A 26,136-nucleotide genomic window follows, 5' to 3' on the forward strand; every position below is an offset into this window, starting at 1 on the left:
TTGTATCTCTGTGGTATCTGTTGTTATTTCTCCTTTTTCATTCCTGATTGAGGTTATTAGAGATTTTACTTTTCTATTTTTAGTAAGTCTGCCCAAGGTTTTATCTATTTTATTTACATTTTCAAAAAACCAAGTTTTTTTCATTAATTTTTTGAATGTTTTTTTTTGTTTTCAATTTCATTAATCTCTGACTTAATTTTGGCTCTTTCTTTTTTTATATTTGGTTTAGGATTAGATTGCTCCTTTTTCCAAATCCATAAGGTGGTTTGTGAGTGTATTGATGCAATCTCTTTCTGTTTTTCAAAGGTAGGCATCTAGCACAATACATTTTCCTCTCAGAACTGCCTTTTCTGTATCCCAGAGGTTTTGGTAGCTTCTGTCTTCATTATTGTTGTGTTTGAGGAAATTGACAAGTTCCTCTTTAATCTCTTCTTGGACTCAACCATCATTCAGAACAAGGTTTAGTTTCCAAGATTTTGTGTGGGGTTGAACAGTTTTGCTGGAGTTGAGCTTCACCTTTATGGCCTTGTGGTGTGAGAAGAGAAATGGTATAATTTCTATTCCTCTAATTTTACTTAGGTTAGATTTGAATCCTAGGATATTATCTGTTTTGGAGTGTGTGCTATGAGCTGATGAAAACAAAATATATTCTTTTACTTTGGGATGGTGTAGTCTATATATGTCTATTACTCCCATTTGATCTAGGGTCATGTTTACATCCTTTGTATCTTTGATTAGTTTCTGTTTAGAGGATCTGTCCAGTTCTGTCAGAGGGGTATTGAAATCTCCGACTATTAAGGTGTGTAGGACATCATATTGCTCAGACCCCTCCAAATCTGTTTCATAAATCTGGGAGAGTTTAAGTTAGGTACGTAAATGTTTAGTATTGTGATGTCCTCTTATTGTTCCTTTGACCAGTATGAAATGTCCATCTTTATGTTTCTTAACCAATGTTGCTTTGAATCTGCTTGTGTCTGAGAATAAGATTGTAACTCCTCCATTTTTCTGATTTCCATTTGCTTGATACACTGTTTTCCATCCCTTAGTCCTGAGTATTAATTTGTCCTTCAGGACTAGATGTGTCTCCTGGAGACAGCATATAGATGGCTTGTGTCTCTTTATTCAATCAGTCAGCTTGTGCCTCTTCTGTGTGGAATTCAACACATTGACATTTATTGAAAGTATTGATAGTAGTCGTAAAATTCTATTCATGTTATTGTGAGGTACTCTGTTGTATAGTTTAATTTTTTTTTTTTTTGTGCCACTGTAAGAGCTAAATTCTGGCCTCTGGCTTCGGGATGTATACTTTGGTGGTGGTCCGTTGTGATGTTCAGTATTGAGAATGGTTCTGGGTATTTCCTGCAGAGCTGGTCTTGTTGTGGCAAATTTCCTCAGTGCTTGTAAATCTGCAAATGCTTTGAATTCTCTGTCAATTTTGAAGCTATGTTTGGCAGGATACAGAATTATAGGCTGAAAATTATTTTGTTTAAGGATGTTGAAAGTGGATAACCATGCTCTCCCAGCTTGCAAGGTTTCAGTAGAAAAGTCTGCTATCAACCTAATGGATCTGCCCTTGTAGGTCAATTGACATTCATTCCTAGTGGCTTGAAGGATTTTTCTCCTTCATCTTGACTTTGGATGTGTTCATTACAATGTGTCTTGGAGAGGTTCTGTTAGAGTTGAGATAACCCAGGGTTTGGTATCCATCTGAAAAGAGTGTGTCAGGATCTTTAGTAAAACTTGGAATGTTTTCATTTATGATAGTCTCCAGTAGGGCTTCCATACCTTTGGGACAGTCTTATTATCCCTCAGAGATTCCTTTTACCTATATGTTGGAACTCTTTTTTTTTTTTAATTAAATGATAGCTGTGTGCATTAATGTAATCATGGGGTACATTGTGGTGTTTTCATATATAATTTAAAATATTTTCATCAAACTGGTTATGGCATCTCGTAGTTCTCTAAGTGCTTGCTCTGCTTTCTCTCTCTTCTTTTTTTACTCTGTTACTATCTTTGTTAACTTGAAGACTTCATCCTCTCAATCTGATACTCTTTCTTCTCCATGGTCTAATCTATTTTTGATACTTTCTACCACTTCTTTACATTCCCTGATTGTCTCCTTTATTTCTTTAAGCTCATCCATATCTTTTCTGTATTCTACATATCTCTCCCACTGTCCACTTCCATACTGTAAACTCCAAGCCACTACTGTATGCTGATATTCCACACTGGGACTGATGTAGCCCTCTCCCTCTGCTCTTTTGCTCCAGAAAGGCTCATCTAAACCATCTGGCATCATGTTCTGCTGTGAAATTTACTTTTTAAAATTAATTCTACCATTAGAGAGGATATAGAGATAATGAAGCCTTTGTACACTGCTGATAACCATGTAAAATGGTATAGAAGCTGTGAAAAAAAAAGCATAGTAGTACTCAAAAAATTTAAAATAGAACCAAAATTTGAAAGCAGGGTTTCAAAGAGGTAGGAAAGAGGTATATACACCATGTTCATAGTACTATTATTCACAGTACTCCAAAAATGAAATAAACCCAAGTATCTAACAATAGATGGATAAAATGTAGTATACACATACAATGGAATATTCTTCATCCTTAAAAATCAAGGAAATTCTGACATATGCTACAACATAAATGAACCTGGAAGACATTATGCTAAGTGAAATATGTCAGTCACAAAAAGACAAATACTGTATGATTCCACTTAAATGACTACCTGCAGTAGTCAAACTCAAAGAGATAGAAAGTAGAATGGTGCAGAAAGAAGGGTGGCTGTTCAAGGATGGGATCAACGTGATACTAGAAAGCACTGGTTTAAGTGTTAAAAGTTCCAGTTTTGCAAGTTGAAAAGAGTTCTGGAGATTGGTTAGACAATAATCTAAATGATGTCCAATACTTTTGAACTGTACAATTAAAAATGGTTAAGACGTCAAGTTTTATGCCATGTATATATAACAATTAAATTCTAATGATAAAAACAACAATAAAATAATTTCACCATGTTAGGTAGATTTCTAGCCATATGAACGTCAACTTAAAGCTCCTTTAGGACAGTTTCATTCATAAGACAGGCATAATGCATCATGAGAAAAGTAGTGTCTCAGTGTCAAGCAGAATTAGATTCAGTAAAGTTCTATTTTTACTTCCATAGAAAAGTTTATTAAAATTTCTAAGTCTTGACTCTTCATCTGTAAAATAAGCAACCTAGTTTTTACTGGGACCTGATCAAAGTAAAAAGCTTCTGCACAGCTAAGAACACAGTAAGTAAAGGAAGCAGACAGCCTGCAGAATGGGAGAAGATATTTGCAGGTTATGTCTCTGACAAAGGTTTAATAACCAGAATCCACAGAGAACTCAAGTGTATTAGCAAGAAAAGAACAAGTGATCCCATCTCACGGTGGGCAAGAGACTTGAATAGAAACGTCTCTAAAGAAGACTGGCACATAGCCTACAGATATATGAAAAAATGCTCACCATCATTAATCATCAGAGAAATGCAAATCAAAACTACTTTAAGATATCATCTAACTCCAGTAAGATTAGCCAACATCACAAAATCCCAAAACCAGAGATGCTGGCATGGGATGTGGAGAAAAGGGAACACTTCTACACTGCTGGTGGGAATGCAAACTAATATGTCCATTTTGGAAAGATGTTTGGAGAACACTTAGAGAACTAAAAATAGACCTGTCATTTGATCCTATAATTCCTCTACTAGGTATATATCCAGAAGACCAAAAATCGCATTACAGCAAAGATATTTGTACCAGAATATTTATTGCAGCCCAATTCATAATTGCTAAATTATGGAAGAAGCAAGTGTGCCCATCGATCCATGAATTGATCAATAAGTTGTGATATATGTACATTATGGAATACTATGTAGCCCTAAAGAAGGATGGAGGCTTTACCTCCTTCATGTTTCCATGGATGGAGCTGGAACATATTCTTCTTAGCAAAGTATCTCAAGAATGGAAGAAAAAGTACCCAATGTACTCAGCCCTACTATGAAACTAATTTATAGCTTTCATATGAAAGCTATAGCCCAATTATAGCCCAAGAATAAGTGGAAAGGGGGATAGGAGGATAATTGATGGGACCACACCTATGGTCCATCTTACAAGGGTGCATGTGAATCTTTCTAAATGCAGAATATAAATGTCTTAACACAATAACTAAGAAAATGCCATGAAGGCTATGTTAACCAGTTTGGTGAAAATATTTCAAATTGTATATAAAACAAGCACACTGTACCCCATGACCACATTGATGTACACAGCTATGATTTAATACAAAAAATAAATAAATAAAAAGAAAATATCTGAAAAAAAGAATTAAATTAATGTTCCTAAAATAGTAGGCACATTGTATGATATATGCTCAGTAAATGCCTTATGTGTGAACATTTTTATGTCAAAAAACAGAACACTGAAAAAATGTAAATCAAACAAAAAAATCACCAAAGGTTAATAATATACTCTGTGTGTGTGTGTGTATACACACAAAAAAAATAATACATCTTTGAATCAAAATTTACCATTATGTAATTATCATAACACTATAAATTTAAAGGGTTTAGTTTCAGTTATCATGGCAAGATCACTTTTTAAACAATGATAAAATTATTTTTTGGTCAACTTAAAAAGAATCTTCAAATGCAACCTGTAAATGTATCTTCAAACTCATGGATACATTCTCTGCTTTAAGAATCACAGATTGGAGGGAAGTGAACAAGTATGTCTATGTATCTTTGAATGTTCACAATAATGCCAGGTTATTCTTTGTTTCTTTGTTTTGTTTTTTTCCCCCAGCAAGGTTTGAGTTTGTACTATGACTTTAAAATTACCAAATATTTTAAAAGGTTTATTAATAGTTATGGCCATTTACCTAGTAGACTATTACCTTTTTAATATCTTAGATTGAATTATATAGTCAATATACTGCTTATGAAAAATTCCATAGCACCTACAATATTCAGTGATTTACTATGTGATTTACTAAATTACATTGATTTACTATGATCTTTACTGTATTTGTAAATATACAATATTCCTATCATTTGAACCTCAACATACCCACCTAACCCCTAGCATTGCTTCAGGGAAGATTTTAAAAAGGGCAATTCTGGTTCAAATCAATCTGAAAGAATGCAACTATAGCCCAGGATGAAGGAGAGAAATGGCATGGGAAGGGAGGGGAGGGTGGAGGTTTGATAGAGGGAGGTTAAAAGGCAGGACAACACCTATGGAGCATATTGGAAGGGTACAAGTCAAATCTGTCAAGTGCAGAAAATAAATGTCTTAACATGTTAATCAAGTAAATGAGATGAAAGCTATGTTGATTGGTTTGATGTAAGCACGTCAGATTGTATTAAAAAATCAACACATTGTACCCCACGTACATATAAATGTACTCATGATCTATGTGTATCTGAATTAATAAAAATTTTTATTAAAAAAATCAATCTGAAAGATTTGTCTTTTAAAGAGAGTCTTGGGATAGAATAAGAGTATACAGTCTCTAAGCTATTCCTCTAGTCAGCTATTTAAAAACAATTATGAGGCTCTGCTATAAAATTATCTGATAAAACATACTGATGTTCAAATTAAGGCATAACAAACAAAGTTCACAGTTAAATATGGATTTTTGGAATATTAATAATTTGGGGTTATCTGTTCTTTTGAACATCAATTCATCTTTATCAAGACTGAAGGATACACATTCCCTTTTTCCTTCCATCTTATTCCATACAGACTTCTATCAGCAGACACTGTCTTACTTGTTAAATATCCATTCAATCTCTCTATCAGATTATAAGTTCCCTGAAGACTGGGATCACATCTTATTATTCTTTGTTACCCCCAATACCTAGTATAATATCTGGAGAACAGAGCCTGAAAAATTATTTGCAGAATGCAATGACTGAATCTGGAATCTGAATGAATTTATAAAATAACTTCAATAATACATAATTATAATTTTTCCTTAGATTGCATTTTGTTCTCTTGTTTCAAATGTTTAAAAGCAACATCGAGAGTTCCCTTCATGGTGTATTTACAGTGACTTACTTTGTTTATCATTTCTGATCTTAATTTTAAAATCTAACAACTAAAAAAATTCAGCTTTTTCAAAATTATTTTTAAAGTTCATAGCTTGGGTTGGTCATACTTTTTTTAAGAAAAAGTATCTTATAATATCTTCATATTTAATATCTTGCATAGAAATTACAGTTGTCCATCAGTATCTGTATGGAATTTGTTCTATGATCCCTCATGCATACTAAAATCCACAGATGCTTAAGTCTCTTATATATGGGGACATAGTATTTGCATATAATCTATGCACATCCTCCCATATAATTTAAATCATCTCTAGATTACTTATAATAGCTAATACAATGAAAATGCTATTTAAATAGTTATTACACTGTGTAGTTTAGGAAACAATAACAAACAAAAAAAGTCTGTACATATTTAGTATAGATGCAACCATCCACTTTTTATCCTGAATATTTTCAAGTCATGGTTGGTTGACTCCATAGATACAAAAACCATAGACATGGAAATACAACTATATTTCAAAGCATTATAATTATTTTCAGAGTTACATTTCTAATTCTAAATTTTTTCAACAGCATTAGTACAAACTTAGCTTTATAAGCCACTTTCTGAAGCTGTTTGTCTAAACTACATCCCCTGGGCCAAATTTGACTCATATTTGGATGGCCCGCAAGCTAAGTATTTTTTTCCTTTTTACATCTTAAAAGCAAAAAAAAAAAAAAAAATGAAAAGAAAAGAAAAAGAATATGTGACTGAGGGTATACGTGGCTTGCAAACTCTAAGATATTTACTATCTGGTTCTTTATTAAAAAAAAGTTTACCATTGGGCAGCACCTGTAGCTCAAGGAGTAGGGTGCTGGCCCCATATACTGGAGGTGGCAGGTACAAACCTGGCCCTGGCCAAAAACTGCAAAAAAAAAAAAAAAAAGTTTACCATTCCCTAGTATAAACTATAATGTAAACTTATAATGCTTATTAAGTAATAATAAGCATAAACTCAAAAAACCCAGAAAAAGAGCTCCAAGTTAGCCTAGAAATGAAAGAATAAATTAAAATTTTCTATTCATTGTGATTATAATGAACATAGTACACACAGGATATTGCTTTACCCAGAATACATGCATAATTTCATAAAATTAAACCTCTATTTTTTGTTTATTTTAACTACAGTGTTCTTGTACCTTTTTAAATTAATAAAAAGGCCAGTAATAGTAGAAAATCTCCAAAGAAAGTTGTATGGAGATACCTCAAAACACTTAAAGTAGACTTACCATTTGAGGTAGCAATCCAACTGCTCAATATAAATTGAAAGAAAAAGGGGTCATTTTATAAACAGGACACCTGTATTTAAATGTTTATAGCATTTATAGCACCATAACTGACAATCACAAAAGACATGGAAACAACCTAAGTGGCCACCAATACATAGATAAATAAAACATGGTATATGTATATCATGGATAAGTATCATGGATATTTAATGGCTGACTCCTCAGCCATTAAAAAAATGCTGATCTAGTTACTATCATTTGCAACAACCTGATGGAACTGGAAATCATTTCACTAAGTGATGCACCATAAGAATGGAGAAAAAATACATGTGCTAAATACCAAGTCAACTAAAACTTAAGTGTACATATGGATGTAAATCTTAATGAAAAACAAACAGAGAAGGGAAGGAAGAGATGGGTAAATTCACATCTATTGAGTACAAAGCACAAGAGGTAGGTGAAGGGCACACTTACAACTTTGACTCAATCCATACTAAAACAAAATATGCATAAATGTATATCCCCTAATATTCTGAAATTTTAAAAAAGAAAAAACCTAGTAAAATGTGTTCTTGTTTTGCAGTGAATTTTGATACTAATAAGATAACCAGAACTTTACTGGAAGAATCTTGAAAGTACACCTCCCTGAAAACAGGAAGAAAAGTACATTAGGTTTTAGAAGTTAATAATACAAATCAGAGACTAAAAGGTAAGAATATTTAGTTTACTTTTTGGAAATGGCAAAATTTACCTAAATCATTTTTATTTTTGTCATACTAAATGTTATAGATATTTAATACAAAATTGTCAGGTACACTGAATTTAAAGAGTACAGAATTTGGGTAGAGCAAGATGGTGGACTAGAGACAGCTTCTTTGCAGCCATGCATGGTGACATTGGGGAGAAAAGACTCCAGGCACCTCTGGCTTGTGGGCTTTACCCAGAAACATTCCTTTTGGGGTACATAGAAGCAGCAGGAGACTTCAAGATGACTGACGGAAACAGTGCAGAACTGGCATAAGGGCAAGTACTTGCAAGCCAGTAGAGGCCACAGGTGCAGTAGTCGCAACAGTTTACAGATAGAAGGGCTGCCCTGGCTGCCATGCAGGTTTTTTTGGTTGTTTGTTTGTTTTTGACGTGAGCACTTGGTTGAGTTACCCTGAGTGAGGCTGGGCAAGCAAGGAAGTGATTTTAAACAGCGCCCAGGGGGCAGGGCCAAGTCACTGCACAGAGCTAGACCTTTCATTCTTTGGCTGCAGGCCAGGTGCAGCAGCCATTGTGGGAAAGCTACTTTGTGGGCTGGACTCTCATGGTCCTAGTGTGAGGCTGGGCCTAACATGTCTGATAAGTGGGGAAGTCATTTGGGGGTAGATTTAAGTGACACACAACTTCCTGGAAAAGCCACTGGAAGGCCAGGGTACATGGTTTGGAAAGGTCAAGGCATGTCCATTAAGCCAGCTGAGGAGAGCTTCAGGCTTCCAACCCTGGGAGAATTGAGGGCAAAGAAGTCAAGAAGATAGCACCAACTCTCCTCAGCAAGACAAGCTTCCAGTCTTGTATATAATGTGTATGCATATATACACATCTATGTATGCATATATGTGGATGATTATATATATGCATATATATATATACACACATATATTTGTGTGTGTCTGTGTATAGTTAAAATATTTTAAAACTTTTTTCCACCTAATTTTTTGGATTTTTTTATTTTCTTCTCTTTTCTATTGTATTTATAATTTATCATTGTTTCCTTCAGTGAAAACAAGAGGTCCATTTTTCCTTTCTCTGCCCCATTATTCTGTTCTGCCCCACAATTTTATCCTGTAAGTTTTTTTGTAAGTTTGTTTTGATTTAGTTTATAGTATTTTTGCTTTTCTTCACTATTTGATGGAGGTGGGTGGGGTACTATGTCTGCTCAGGCTGGCAATCAGCTTCTGAAGTCAAGGGACCCACCCAAGCCAGCCATCCAGAGATTGGCATTGGTGTGTGTGGGTCAAAGTACCCTATTATACACTATTATTACTCCTTCATCTCTCTTTCTGTTTCTCATTTTTTTTTTGTCACTCTTCCCTTTTACTCCACCTTTCCTTTTTTTCTTTCTCTTTGTTTCTCTTTTCCCCCTTCTTGCTCTTCACTCTTCTCTTCCTTTCGGTCCTATAACAAAAGAACACTTCAACATATTAGGTCAGAGGTACAGTAACTAAAAGAGCAGGTGGAAGTAAGTAAAAGAAAAAAAGTAGAGCAAAGAAACACACAAAAAGAAAACACTTCTTGAGAAAGAAACAGCAGAGAAATCTTGGCAACATGAAAAACCAGAACAGAGGAAACTCCTCACCCAAGAGATCATGAGGTAAATACTGCACAGGATTCCACCTATAAAGAAATATGAGAAATAACAGAAAAACAATTTAAAAATATGGATGGCAAAAACAATGAAAGAAATTTCTAAGAAAGTTTAAAATTGCCAAAAGGAAATCTAAAAAACAGAATCAAATAAGAGATGAACGATATGAAGAATAAAGAAAAGACATAAAAAAATCCAATGTACCCAGTACTACTATGAAACCAATTTATAATCACACTTTCATGTGAAAGATGAATCACAACTATAGCCCCGGATGAAGGAGAGAAGGGTTGGGGAAGGGGAAGGGAGGGGTGGGTCGATAGAGAGAGGGTTAATAGTAGGACCACACTTACAAAGCACATTGCAAGCACAAGTTGGATGTATCAGGTGTAGAATACAAATGTCTTAACACTGTAATTGGGTAAATGAGGTGATGGCTATGCTAATTAGTAGGATGTAAGCACTCCAATTTGTACAAATAATTAACACATTGAATCGCACAATGGCATAGATGTATTCATGATCTATGTACCAATGACTTAATAAAAAAAAAAAGAAAAAAATTCTCAATAAAATCCAAACCAACAGAAAAAAAGAAAAAACATAGAGGAGCTTAAGGAATTGAAGCAGTCAATAAGGGAACTTAAAAATGCAGTAGGAAGTATCAATAACAGATTAGCCAGGTGAAAGAAAGAATCTCAGAGGTAGAGGACAAAGCACTTGAGCTAACTCAGGCAGTTAAAAAGACAGAATAAAAGAGAGAGAAAGCAAAATGTTCACTAAGAGAATTATGGGACTTAATGAACTGTCAAAATATACAAGTTATAGGTATCCCAGAAGAGGAAGAAAAACACCCTAGAGGAACGGAAGCCCTACAAGAATATATCATAAATATAAATTTCTCATGTATCACCAAATATGCCAACCGACTCTGTTTAGAGGGATGTTGAACCCCAAGTTGTCTCAACTCAAACAGAGCTTCTCCAAGACACATTGTCATGAACTTGTCCAAAGTCAAAAGGAAAGATAAAATTTTGCAAGTAACCAGGGTTAAGTGCCAATTGACCTACAAGGGCAAATACATTAGGGAAACTGCAGATTCTCAAATGAAACTTTTCAAGCCCAAACAGAATGGTCATTTACCTTTAACTTACTTGAACAAAACAATTTTCAGCCCAGAATTATGTATCCTACTAAACTAAGCTTTAAAATTGATAGAGAAATCAAATCTTTTACTGATATGCAAACATTGAGGATGTTTGCCACAATAAGAACACCTCTACAGGAAATACTTAGACTTATTCTACATACTGACCATCACAATATACCACCAGCAAACTAAACACCAAGAAACTAAAGGATAAAATCTAGCTTCTGCAATAACACAAAAGGTAAAATTAAGTAATAGACTTTCACAAAATAAGATGAATAGAACACCACCACACTTACAATTCTCTCAATAAATGTTAATGACTTCAATTTCCCACTGAAGATGCACAAGATGGCTGACTGTATTAAAGAAAAAAATCACAAGCCATCCAGTTTGTTCCTGCAGGAAACACACCTATCTTGAAGGACAGTAAGACTCAGGATTAAGCCATGGAAAGCAACTTTTCAGGCAAATGGAAATCTTATTTTCAGATACAAATGGATTTAAAGCAGGCGTCCTCAAACTACAGCCTGTGGGCCACATGCAGTCCACCTAGGACATTTATCTGACCCACTGGGTGTTTTTGCTGCCACCACTACCCGTCCTGCTTAGCAGCTGACTCATCCTGGGGCCTGCAGTTCAGCCCTCCAACGGTCTGAAGGACAGTGAACTGGCTCCCTGTTTAAAAAGTTTGAGGAACCCTGATTTAAAGCAACTAAAGTAAAAAAAGACAAAGCTGAACACTTCGTATCAGTCAAGGGAACAACACAACAAGAAGACATATCAATTATAAATATTCATGCACCCAACTTAAATGCTCCCAGATTTATGAAACAGAACTTTATTAGTCTGAGCAATATGACAGCCCATAACATCGTAATAGTAGGGAACTTTAAGACTCCTCTTAGAGAACTGGACAGATCCTCTAAACAGAAACTAAACAAGATACAAGGGACTTAAATATGACCCTAGAACAACTGTGCTTAATAGAATTATACAGAACACTCTATCCCAAAGTTAAAGAATATAGAATTTTCTTGTCAGCACATAGAACATTATCCAAAATACATCATATACTATGATACAAATCAAACCTCAAAAAATTAAAAGAACTCAAAATATACCTTGTATCTTGCCATACCACAAGGCAATAAAGGTGGAAATTAACTCCAACAGAAATTTTCATATCCACACAAAGGCGTGGAAACTAAACAACCTTAATCTGAATGACAGCTGGGTTTGGGAAGCAATGAAAAAAGGAAATCGTTACTTCCTAGAGAATAACAATTAAGACACAAGCTACCAAAACCTGTGTGACAGTGTAAAGCAGTTATAAGAGGTAAATTTATTGCATTAGAAGCCTACATCTGAAAAACAGAAAGTGAACACATCAACAATCCAATGAATAATCTTAAAGAAATGGAAAAGGAAGAACAATCCAATCCCAAATCTAGAAGAAATAACCAAAACTAAATGAGAAATAAATGAAATTGAAAATAATCATTCAATCATTCAGAAAATTAATCAAACAAAAAAGATAGTTCCTTCAAAAGATAAATAAAATTGATTAACCATTGGCCAAATGAAACAGAAATAGAAAGCAAAATCTTTAATACCCTCAATCAGACATGAAAAGGGGGAAATAATAACTTATAACACAGAGACACAAGAGATTGTTTCTGAATACTACCAAAAAATCTATGTCCAGAAATTTGACAATAGGGAGGAAATGGACTAATACCTTGAACCATACCATCTCCCTAGACTTAAGCAGGAAGAAATAGATCTCTTGAACAGACCAATACCGGGCACTGAGATTGCAGAAACAATAAAAAAGCTTCAAAATAAAAAAAAAAAAAAAAAACCACAACCAGATCCCTTCACATCTTCAAAGATGACCTTACATCTATACTGTGAAGGAAGGAACTTTTTCCTAAAAAGTTCTATGAAGCAAACATCACCATGATTCCAACCAGGAAAGGACACAACTAAAAAGAAAACCAAAGACCACTTTCACTAACTATTATCAATGTAAAAATACTCAACAAAATCTTAGCTAATAGACTGCAGTGACACATTAAAAAAATTATACATCACAATAAAGTGGGCTTCATCTAAGGGACAGAAGCTGCTTTAACATATGCAAATCCATAAATGTATTACACCATATCAACAGAAGCAAAAATGAAAATGATATGATCCTCTCAATAGATGCAGAAAAAGCATTTGACAAAATTCAGCATCCTTTTCTAACAAGAACACTTGAGAAAATAGGCATAGGTGGAATACTTATTAAGCTGAGTAAAGCTATCTATGACAAACCCACTGCTAATAACATACTGAATGGAGTAAAACTGAATGAAAGCTTTTTCATTGAGAATTGGAACCAGACAAGGATGTCCCCTTTCACCACTATCATTCAACATCGAGCCAAAAGTTCTAGCAAACGTAATCAGGCAAGAAAAGTATATAAAAGGCATCCAAATGAGGGCAGAGAAGGTCAGTACCTTCCTCTTTGCTGATTATATGATCTTATACTAACAAACCCCCAGAGACTCAACCACAAAACTCCTGAAAGTGATAAGGACATACAGTAATGCCTCAGGGTATAAAATCAATGTCCCCATATCAGTAGCCTCTGTATACATCAATAACAGCCAAGTTGAGAATTAAATCAAGGAAACAATTCCATTCACAGTAACTTAAAGAAAATGAAATACTTAGTAATATACCTAACAAAAGAGGTTAAGGAAATTTAAAAAGAGAATTATGAAACCTTAAGAAAAGAAACTGCAGAAGATATTAACAAATGAAAGAACATACGATGCTTTTGGATGGGAAGAATCAACATTGTTAAAATGTCTATTATACCAAAATCAATCTACAAATTCAACTCAATCCCCAACAGCATATTTCAACAGCATATTTTGAATAACTGGAAAAAATAGTGATTTTTTTTCTATGAAACCAGAAAAAAAATACAACCAAGGCTATTCTTACTAATAAAAACAAAGCCAGAGGTATCACTCTATTAGACTTAAGACTATATTACAAGTCACAGTAATCAAAACAACATGGACTTGTCACAAATATAGAGACACACACCTGTGGAATTGAATGCAAAGCCAGAAACTAGTCTCTACTTGCCATCTCATCTTTAATAAACCAAACAAAAATATACACTGAATAAATCCCAATTCAAGAAACAATGCTGGAACTGGATAACCACATGTAAAAGAATGAAACTTGACTCATACCTTTCACCCCTTACAAAACTCACTCAAGATGGATAAAATATTTAAATCTAACATTAAAAAATGGTAAAAAAAAATCTTAGAAGAAAGTGTGGGGAAAACTGTTGATGATGTGGGACTAGGGAAAGATTTTATGACGAAGACTTCAGGGACCATCACAACAGCAAGGATTAACCAATGGGACTTAATTAAGCTGAAACGCTTTTCCTCAGCTAAGGACACAACAAGTAAAGCAAAAAAGACAACCTTTAGAATGGGAAATGATATTGCATGGTATAACTCTAACAAAGGGCTGATAATTAAAATCTACAAAGAGTACAAATTAATCAACAATAAAAGAGTAAACAATCCCATCTACCCCTGGGTAAGTGATATGAATAGAAACTTCTCTGATGAACACAGATGAATGGTTAACAAACATCTGAAAAAGTGCTCATCATCCCTGATGATCAGAGAAATGCAAATCAAAACCACTCTGAGATATCATCTAACCCCAGTGCGAATAGCCCACATCACAAAGTCTCAAAGCTGCATATTCCAGTGTAGATGTAGATAGAAGGGAACATTTTTACACTGCTGGTGGGACTGAAAACTAATATAACCTTTTTGGAAGGAAGTATGGATAATCCTCAAAAAACTCAAATTACACCTCACATTTGATATAGCAATCCCATTCCCAGAAGAAAAAATCATTTTACCATAAAGACATTTGCACTAGACTGTTTACTGCAGTACAATTTACAATTGCCAAAATGTGGAAACAACCGAAATGCCCACCAATGCAGGAATGGATTATCAAATTGTGGTATATGTGTATCACAGAATACTATTCACCTATTAAAAAAGATGGAGACTTTACATCTTTTGAATTAATCGGGATTGAGTTGGGAAAAATTCTTCTTAGTAAAGTATCATAAGAATGGAGAAGCAAGAATCCAATGTACTTAATTCTAATATGAAGCCAGTAGATGATCTAATCCATACCCTTATAAGAGAAAACTCAAATGAATTTCAAGTGGGTGGCAGGGGAATGAGGGAGAGGGGAGCACAAGGAGGGAGGTAGATGGGGGTTATGGTTTAAGGCGCATCTCTTGGAGCTGGGACACAATTATAACAGGGACTTTACCTAACCAATGCAATCAGTATAGCCTAATTATTTTTACCCTCAATGACCCCCAAATAATAACAAAAAGAGTGTAAAATTTAAGAATATAAAAACGAAAACAATGTTGATGACAGTTACGCTTCTCTCAAATTAAAAAAGATAATGATTCTTAAGTTTCAACACTTACCCAAGGCAGTAAGTTTTTGAAACACGACCTTAATTCAAGCATTATTCTCTATCTTCAGATATGCTGTATTTCGAGGGAAAAAAATGGCCACTCCATGATCCCCTTAACAATCTTTCTGCAATATTGCATCTAACATTTTAAATAAAAATTGTGGTGGGTGCTGGTACTCCTAGCTACTTGGGAGGCTGAGGCAAGAGAATCGCTTAAGCCCAAGAGTTTGAAGTTGCTGTGAGCTGTAATGCCTTACTGCTCTAATAAGAGTGACAAAGTGAGACTTTGTCTCAAAAAAATAAATAAATAATTAATAAATAGGCAAAATTAAAGCCCTATGTTTCCCAATCTAACCAATCTTATGTTTTCCAGGGACATGCATTTGGTAAAATGGATCACATAAGCCATTGTTCTTCTTGCTATTTCTGAACATCATTATGAAAATAATGAGAATAAATGCAGATTCCAAATTCTACTGCTATTGTGACAACTGCCATAACTGCAGCATACACTGCAGCAAATTAGTATCCACAAAATCAAACATCACTGAATTCAGAACTTTCACTAGCAACGTGAAAGGTAACTTGCTAACTTAGAAAAGCAACCTCTAGAAATCTCATCATTTAGACATCAATTAAGCAAGTCCAAGGTACTAAAAGACCCAAATCCAAAAGCAATTCATTAGTACAAATAAGTTCTCTTTCTCATTTGGCTTAAAATGATTGTACAAGAATACTAAATAAAAGCAAGAATAACATATTCTCAAACATAATAATCCTCTCTAACTTCCATAATATAATTCCAGGAGAAAGGATATCCAATGTAAGGCAAGAATAGAGCACAAACTGAATTGCCATACATATTGAGACTCCATTATCTTGATGCCTTATTTAAACAGGAAGAAATCAATTATTAATATTTTAAGAAATAAGGGTGGAAAAGATCTATCAGCAAATTTATGAGTAATGCTGCAGGAGTACAGAATTAAAACATTAAGAACCCAGAAATATTTTTTATAAAATATTATCTTTCTATAAGCATAAATTTGTTGATATTTGTGACATTATATATATTGTCTTTCTGTTCAGACATTTCCTTGTGATTATGGAAGAATAAATAATTAGTTTTTGTTATCTAAGTAAAAAACAACAGCAATAACCAAATGAACCCTAACTAGTAAATTATACAATACCTTATAAACAGTAGACATTTAATAATCATTCAGTGAATGAGTTCATGCAAAATAATGTTTAGACACAATTTAAAGCAATGTAAGTATTACACTTTTAAAAGGGACTAGTACTTATACTACTGCTAGGTAACTACTAAGTTGAATTAAGAATATCAATATCATACACACATTAGAAGATATTTGTGGAGCATTCGAGTTTTTAAAACTTTGATCAATGACATAAAAGCACCTTTCCTGGTTTCTGCTGAGGTGGAAATTTTTTTTACTCTGCTTAGCTACAAGTCAGAGATAATGACTTCTTAATAGTTTTGAATAGGTCCAAAGTGCTCCCAAGGTCAAGGTACTGGCCATTTGGCTAGTCTCTTATGGGCTACAATATATGCATTTGGAAAGCTTACTTTCAAAAAAGAAATGCATTATATGTGGTAGAGATGAATGTACATATACACAATCTATATACATACAAGACATTCTTCAGTAGTATTTCTCACTGTATTGGCCTCTTAGAAATATGAGATCCATAAACTTTCATTAAAATACTACCTTGGGGGTGTGAAATAAGTTTAAATTGTTCATTGAGTTATTTATCAGGGTAAAAGAAATATTTGTCTAGGATACCTAAATCATTAGCTATTTTTTTGAAAAGAACGAGAACTGTATTATCCTTGGTAAACAGTATAAACGTGACAATTGTTTTCTTCTCAAAATAATCAATCACATTAATTTCCATTTTATATATGAATAAACTAAAGGATTAATTTAAAAACACACACCAAGTTAGTGACAGAATAAAACAACCTATTTTTCCCAGTAAGTCACAGTTCCTAAACATCCGACACCATTTTACTTTATTTTTTTGTCACTTAAGGAAAAATGGAGAACAAATGTAAAAAATACTTTAAAAATAATAAAATGGGTTTGTATGAAAGTTCAAAAGTAAACAGCTACTACACAGCACAACAGATTGAGGTCAAATCCTACTTGATGTGTTTTTTTCATCCTACTGATAAATATTTGCTGTCAAAAAGCTGATTGGAGAAAATCAGCTAATCAACAGACTAAAGAAAACAGAAGCTCAGTGAATATAGAAAATTGAGGTTCTAGGAACACAGTCCTCTTGTAGGAAAAAAAAAAAAACACAAGATACAAAATCTTTACTATAGACAGTCAGGAAAGAATGAAATGTTTTTAGCCACATGGAAAATCAAATGTTCAAAAGGAGAAACATATACGAGTGAATAAAATATCTTCAAAAAATAAATATTAATACATATTTATATAGGATGATTAAAAAATATGCAATTATTGTTTTTTAATTTGGAAACCAGTTAATCGTCAGCAATTTAGATTGCAGATGTAATACATTTAGAAGTAATAATAACTAGCATATACTGAGTGCTTACAAGGAAAAGACATTCTTCTAAGTGCTTTACATGTACTATGGTCTACTGTTATCCCCCTTTTACAGATAGAGCAACCAAGTAAGGTTTTCTCAAGGTTATACAGAAAACAGAGGACCCACGATTTAAACTCAGGTATTCTAGCCCAGGGCCCCTGCTCTAAACCTCTATGCTGTTCTGAGTTGCAAAAGAATCTGAGATGGTTAGCCAATTGTTATTCTTCCTTAAGTTTAAGAATAACAATCTACTAAATTAGCACAATATTCTCAATACAATCACAATCACAATCACAATGTACATTTTTCCACAATTCCTCTTTCACATAGAAAGCAATGAGGCACCTGGTATCATTAAGGCTTAGAGAAACAAGTTAAAATGCTTCTCACAGAACTACTACTATTCTCTTAAGAGCAAAAGTAATGTGTATAATTTTTGTTAAGTTTTAAAAACAAAAATTTAGAGAGGAAAAAACAAGTCTATGCTAATGTTTATTAACAAAACTCAAATATTCCAGGATCCTATTTTCTTGGCAAATAAATAGTTTCTAGAATATGGGCTGAAGCTTAGTTTTATAGCTTTCATATCTAGTACTAGGCAATTAATAGGCCACCAGCTACTGCATATAAAAACAAATTGTTAATGGTAATGTACAGAAACAGGAAAGGAGAAATGTGGGAAAGTATCACTGCAGAGTGAGAAAGTTCACATAAAGATTACAGCACCATTAGGTTTCTTCATCTTTCAAAAAGGCTAAGAACATTCAATATTTTGAAAATTCATGACTACCAATCAAATATTCCATAGAAATTATTTTGTGTTTTAATAAAGAATACTTCATTAAACCCTACATAAAAAGAATCTAAAACATTTTATTAACACCATATACCTATGCTCAGTAAGTACAATTCTAATGTTCTGTAAGTCTAATTCATTACAATTGTTAGGAAAACTTCACATTCATGACAAAATGATTTTTGATGCAATTCAGGGGCAATTTGATGGAGCACTGAGATAGTCTTTTCAAAAAATGGTGCCACAACAACTGAACATCATAGATCTCAACCTATATTGCTGATCATATATAAAAGTAAACTGGGAATAAATCAAAGGCCTAAGTTAATGCATGCAACTAAAATACTTCTAGGAGAAAACAGGAGACAATTTTTGTAGCCTTAAGTTAGGCAAAGATTTCTTACCAATATAACACCAAAAGCATGAATCATAAAAGAAAAAAGTTGATAATCTGGATTTCACTAAGATGAAAATCCTTTAGTCTTTGATCAGAGATTGAAAGGAAAAATGTCAGAATGAGAGAAAATATTTATAAATCAATCAATACATAATAAAGGACTTTTCAAGAATATATGAAGAACTCTCAAAACTCAATGATAAAAAATAGCAAAAATTTGAAAAGATAGATTACCAGAGAAAATATATTAACAAGTATACAAGAGAAATTTAAGTTAAAGTCATAATTAGATACCACTACACACCTATTAAAATGGCTAAAATATTTTTAAAAATTTAATCTGTCGGCTCGGCGCCTGTGGCTCAAGCGGCTAAGGCGCCAGCCACGTACACCTAAGGTGGCGGGTTCGAATCCCCAGCCCGGGCCCGCCAAACAACAATGATGGCTGCAACCAAAAAATAGCCGGGCGTTGTGGTGGGCGCCTGTGGTCCCAGCTACAGCCTGAGGCAGGAGACTCGCTTGAGCCCAGGAGTTGGAGGTTGCTGTGAGCGTGATGCCACGGCACTCTACCCAGGGGGATAGCTTGAGGCTCCGTCTCAAAAAAAAAAAAAAAAAAAAAAAATTTAATCTGTCAGTAACAAGTGCTGACAAGTGTTTAAAGAAATTGGGACTCTCATATAGCAGCCTTATTCATAAGCATTTACCCAACATAAAAGAAAATTTAGTTTATGTTAAAACTAAAATATGCACACAAATGTGTATAATGGGTTTATTCACAATCAACAAATGCTGGTAATAATGAAAATGTCCTCCAACTGATTAACAGATTAACCAATTGCGGTACATTAAAACAATAGGATACTACACAGCAACAACAAAAAAATACTATTATATTCAACATCATGAGGACTGAATCAAATCAAGTTAATATTGTTCATAGATATGAAGTTGCTAAATGATCTTGTCATTTCTGAAAATCCATATTGACTTTCCTTCAGAGTTTCTGTAAATATTCATTTATTGTCACATAATTTCTCTACATATGATAAAAACAAATGTTTTAGGATTAGGCCAGAAAGTATAGTTACTCTTCTCCAATTGTAAAATACAGTATAAAATCAAATACAAGTTATTTCTATGTATGTTTGGTCATTCCAGGATATATCTACATAATCATTTTGTGGTTTACTGTATATGTGCATATAAGTTTGAAATGGAATTTTTTCTGACAGCATTCATTCTTCACTTCAATTGTCCCACTTGAACAAGCATGATCACAACAGATTTTTATTTATTTTTATTTATTTTTGTAACAGATTTTTATCAAATAAGACCTAATGGCTTATCTATTTTGCTTGATTCTGAATTATGAATTATGGCTATCCTCAATTAGTATAATTTATTCATCATATACCCAAATTCCTCTCATGTTGATTTAAGAAAAAATAAAAGTCACTTTAAACCTGATACTTAGTCCACATTTCCCCTCATATGAAATTTGTCTCTGTTATTTTCTGAGGTTTTGTCCATTCTCATTCTCTGAGAAGTTTAATAAACCCATAAACTCACCTTTCCTCCAAGTTTTGTTTTTTAGGAGCATCCATGTTCCATTTTTTACCTACTTGTATGTTAATGACAAATTTCAACTATATAATTGAAAATAGTGAAACTATTTTACCAAGATAAAATATTCTAAGTAAGGAAATACAAATGAATTTTAAGTTCTACTTTAAAAAAATAGCAAATGTTCTCAGTAAGGAAGTACAAATAAATTTTTAAGTTCTGCTTTTAAAAAATAGCAAATTTCCAGCTAAAATTTCCTGAGATTTTAGAAAGTGATCTTAACCTTTATTTTGTTTTTCCCTTTTTCTCAAAATCTAGTTCAACACATTTGTGTGGTCCACTTCTGTTCCACTGATCTATGTTTCATCCTTCCACCAACAGTATACTGCCTTAATTACAGTTAAACATAAGGTAAATCTTAACATCCAGTAGAGAGCAATTACTTTAATTTTATTCTTCTTTTAAAAACTTGTTTTAGAACCTCTAGGTCCTGTGCTTTTATGTATGAATTTTACAATAAGCTTCAAAAAACCAAAACCAAAACCAAAAAACAGTGTTGCTGGGATTTTGCTAACCTTTGTTTAAATTGAGTAGACTTGTCTGACTGCCGAATCAGTGATCTGACTGCTGATCTTATATGATTGTCAATAACTTGTCTATATTCTCTCTTTACTTTCAGTGTTGTCCTTAAGGTGGAAGATAGCAATATACAAAGGGATGCACCTCTCTCACTCTTTTACATGTCTCTTTGTCATCTGTAAAAGAGACACTTTCTTAGCAACATGCTTTTGAAGAGTTAATAAAACTGAATGTGGTAAACTATGTGAAACATCTAGTAGTGTCTGTTTCATAGTGTTCAATAAATGACACATCTCTTTCTCCCTGAAGTTTAAATACATTTGTTAAATGGAATGGATTCCACATCTTTTCATATAAAAAATTTATATTGGATATCAAAAATGCTATATTTCCTCTTAAAATTTGTCTTCAACCACAAAGGCACAGAGGTAACATATTAATGATAATTATCAGTAGCCTTTGAAAAATATTTTAGAGTTGTAGTAATATATTTGTTATTCAAACAGAGTCACTGTCCTTTTACTTAGCTAGTAATAAGGTACAAAAGCTTAACCTCCTAATTGTATGGCAAAACTATATCAAAATCAGCTAGACCACTAAAATTTTGGCTTAACTCTAATGGAAAAGCAAATTCCTCAAAAGTAAAGAGTAAGAGCACACAACACAGCTCATGCACCCTCCTTTGAGAGTCACATCTTAAAATAATCATAGGATAAAACACAGAGAAAGTTTATTGTAGATCAATTGGTAGCTTAAAGACTGATATGCATTTGTATTGTTCTGTTTGAACAACAATAACTACATGAGTACATCTTTTTACTTTGGCCTAGAACTTTGGTTTTTATCCCTTGCCAACATCATGATCATCTGAGGAACGATGCCCAGATCCCCCACTCAAGATCAGTTAAATCTGAATTTCTATGAGTAGAGCCCTAGTATAATTTTTTTAAATCTCCAAGTTAAATCTAATACACATAAGAGTTAAGAAAGACAACCTCCCAAAAATCAAGGCCAAATATACAATTCAACTATATATTTTTAAATGTAGTAGAACCTTGGAGACTACTTACTTGTGTTCTATTTCATCTTCCACTCCCATTCTCCACCCTTTCCATACATCCCTTACTTTATGTTTTGTTTTACCCTAAATATCAAAATAGTTTGTTATTAGATTGTATTTCCCATAAACTATCTCAAATACTTTGTGAAAAGAAGCAAAGAACAAGTAACTATTCACCCAAAACGTTGCCCTCTCCTTCCCTCTCCATTCTCCCCTCCCACAACACAGGTACAACAACTGCTTTAAATGTCAAAATAACAGGTTAAAATCTTGAAGTGAAATCATTTATATAAAATCCCTCCAGAGCACTTCAGGAAAAACTTCCATTATCTGCAAGACAGATAAACCTTGGTTTTAAATCTATTTCCTATCCAACTCTTTTCCCACCAAAAAAAAAGAAGAAAATACAAAAGAAAAAATATATATATCAGCACGAATAGTAAATAATCCTTGGAAAAAAAACATGCATGGGTATTTTTTTTCTTTTTTGAGACAGAGTATCACTCTATCACCCTGGGTAGGACTATAGCATCATAGCTCTTAGCAACCTCAAATCCTTGTGCTCAAGTAATCCTCTTGCCTCAGACTCCAGAGTAGTTGAGACTACAGGTATGTGCCACCATACCTGGTTATTTTTTTTCTATTTTTAGTAGAAATAGAGTTTCACACTTGCTCTCACTAGTCTTGAACTTCTGAGCTCAAGCAATCCACCTGTCTTGGCCTTCCAGAATAACAGGATTATAGGCTTGAGCCACCACACCCAGCCAGCCCCACACTTACCAAATCTTCAGAACTGCTGCCAAATACAATGACCAAGAAAGAAATTACAGAAAGAAGAAAAATATCTTGTATTTCCTCTTCAAAATTATAGATGATAATGACTATAAGAGGGCTGGTATTGAAACAATATTGCCCAAGAAAGGAGCTACACCATTGGTTGGACTTATTATGGAACAACAAGATAATGATTAGCTCTCTTGATGAACTAAGCAAGGTAGAGATAGGTAAAAGATATAAATGATTCCAGAATATATGGTAGTGTCTATAATCTTTAATCTTATCAGGATTCACACATACAAACTGAAAGAAATTATTCCCTTTGACATTAAAGTTAATGGATTCTTACCTAATATTTTAAGAATTCCAGCCATTTTAAAAATATATATTCTACAATGAAAACATTCTTAGTTATACTAACTATCATGATTGAGGGTTGTAAAGCTCTTACTTAAAGTTAGCATTTTTAAAGCCAAGATCAACAAACAGGAATTAAAATTAAAATCAATTAAGCAATTGATTAATCAATTAATTAAAATTAATATCAATTCTCAAAAATAAAATCATTTTCTTCTTATCAAAATAATATAATTAAAAAACAAAACTCCTAATCTAGGGTGACTTCTGCCCAAATGTAACATGTAGTTTTCATCTATAATATTTTAATTAAGTCACTTGCAGTGTTAATACTAATAATCATAACTGTTTTAGAGAAAGAAGGCAGAAATACTATCTTCACCACATTACCTTCACCTTTCGTTTTACTTCTTAGGGATTAACAATTTCCACTGGAGTATTTTTCCAAATTGCTGAGGTAGAGAGACCCATTGTTAAATCTCTACAATACCTAAAACATACTGCAAACAATAAAAATAACCATACATGTGATAATTACAATTTAAAACATAAGGCATTTAAAATTAACAAATAAAATAGTAGCCATGCAAAAGGCTCCCCACCTCCCATCCCATCCTTATATCAGAGCATTTAACTATTTTTTGTAAACTAAACGCCTGTGACTAAATCAATAGATTTCACTGATGAATAAAATTCCTTTCTTCTTCAGCAGACTTGCTGGAAAAATTGCGCAGTTAGCATTCCTACATTTCAAGTAGAAATGGAATTTCTCCTTATTTATCCCATTCTTTTATAATAGAACAACATTATTTTAGACTTTTTATTATTGATTCATAAGCACATAGATCATGTATATGTTAATGCATTTATGGGTTATAATGTGCTGATTTTAAATACAAGTCGGAATGCTTACATCAAACTACTTAATATAGCCTTCACCTCATTTACTTAATTATTGTGTTAAGACATTTATACTCTATACTTAATAGAATTGATATGTACTCTTGTAATATGAACCATAGGAATGGTCCCATTCTTAAGAGATGTAGAATATTAAAACGTTTTCAGTATTGCTACTAACACAATCTTTTTTGTTAAGTATAGAGGGTTCAACTTTCAAGTACTTCTGAATTTATTTCAATTTAATTTCTTGTTACATGTTATTCCAGAATCTAATATTAAAAACAGTTTTGTTTAAATTTTTTTTTAAAGAAAGAAAAAAGAGTAAGGTAAATATACAACAGTTCAAGCATATTCTTAAAGGTTGGGGCAAGAATATAAATGTTTTGACACAATGACTAAGCAAATGACACGAAATCTATGTTAACCAGCTTGATGAAAGTATTTCAAATTGTATATGAAAACACTACACTGTACCCCATGTTTGCATTAATGTATACAGCTATCATTTAATAATAATAATAAAAAAAGGTTGGGGCAAGTACTTGAAGACAAAGTTGCACCCTTGGCATGTTAAAGATCTGAGTCTTAACTCAAAATATCCTACTGTGAATCAATTTGACATTCAGCAACTATTTTGAGGAGGTGTGTGATGGCCTCTACTGGAGTAGTATGCAGTCGATTAAGTTATCATAAAAGGATTTAACTTTCTATCGCAAAAGACACGTTTTGTGTTTAAATGCTGCCCGATTTTTAACAATAAAAACAAAGTACCTGTGCACATGAAAGTTTTCACAGCACAGCTGACCAAAGCCCAGCCAGAACAGTTTCAGAAGTAAGAACAGTGGGAGGAGAGTATAACCAAAATATTTTAGTTGAACTTTCCTTCCTAAGTCTTACTAAAGATTCCTCTTACAAGGGCTGAGGATTGCTTTGCTTTGTCTTTTACAGAACAAAAGGGGCGGGAACAGCGGCCGGGGAAAGAGATGGGGAGTAGGAAGAGGACAGTAGAACCAAGGGGACTACAGAGGAAGCCGCAGAACATTACCTGAAACCTGGCGACTGGAAATAAGTTGCCAGTTCATCATGACTTGAGTCCTTACAAATAATTATCAAGCCACAGAGAAATGAAAAAGCTGAGTTACGAGGGTACGCTGGTCCCTATATGCAAATGTACCGAGTTACTTAGTCTCCTTGCTATGGTTTTTGTAGGGCTGGATTCCTAAAGCGCTCAGGGCTCAACGTGAGTTGGAGTTCGTTCGCAGCTCTCCCCTGAAGTATTCCCAGTGAGCAACTGAGAAAGGCTGACAAAGAGGGACGAACAGACTCAGGGGCGGCACCTTGCGCTTCCCTGAGTCCAACTTCTGGCCAGAAAGCAAAGACACTTAAGTCACAGACAGCAACTCTGGCATGGCCAGTGAAGCAGACGTTCCACCCAAGGCCGAGCCCAGGCTCCAGCTGTCTTCATTCCGCACAGCAGAGCCCGCCCTTCGGTCCCCGCTGCTCTCCAGCGAAAACTCGGTTGGAGCAGCCTCAAGGCAGTTGCCCCGACGCCCAGCTCCCCAGGCCCAAGCCCCTTCACTCTGGGCCCTGACCAAGGTCCTAAGAAGAAGAAGGGGGAGTGGCTCCAGCCCATCCTGGCCACCACACTAACCTCGCTCCCGTTTCCGCTGCCGCTGCTGAACACCTCCATTTCTTGGTCCCAAGGTTCGTCCTCAGGAGCGAACAGTAGCAT

General features: G+C 34.0%; 1 protein-coding gene across 1 annotated transcript in view; it reads right to left on the reverse strand.

Annotated features, from left to right (window-relative positions):
* Positions 1 to 26,136, reverse strand: part of RPS6KA6 (ribosomal protein S6 kinase A6) — a gene marked incomplete at its 3' end in the record, with an annotated part of 185,692 nt that extends 159,556 nt beyond the window's left edge. The window contains 1 exon segment of the mRNA XM_023507530.1: positions 26,056 to 26,136. Within this exon segment, the coding sequence (XP_023363298.1) occupies positions 26,056 to 26,136 (81 nt within the window).

This window comes from Otolemur garnettii, unplaced genomic scaffold (genome assembly GCF_000181295.1).
Source record: "Otolemur garnettii isolate 467f Iridium unplaced genomic scaffold, OtoGar3 scaffold00186, whole genome shotgun sequence".
Classification (NCBI taxonomy): domain Eukaryota; kingdom Metazoa; phylum Chordata; class Mammalia; order Primates; family Galagidae; genus Otolemur; species Otolemur garnettii.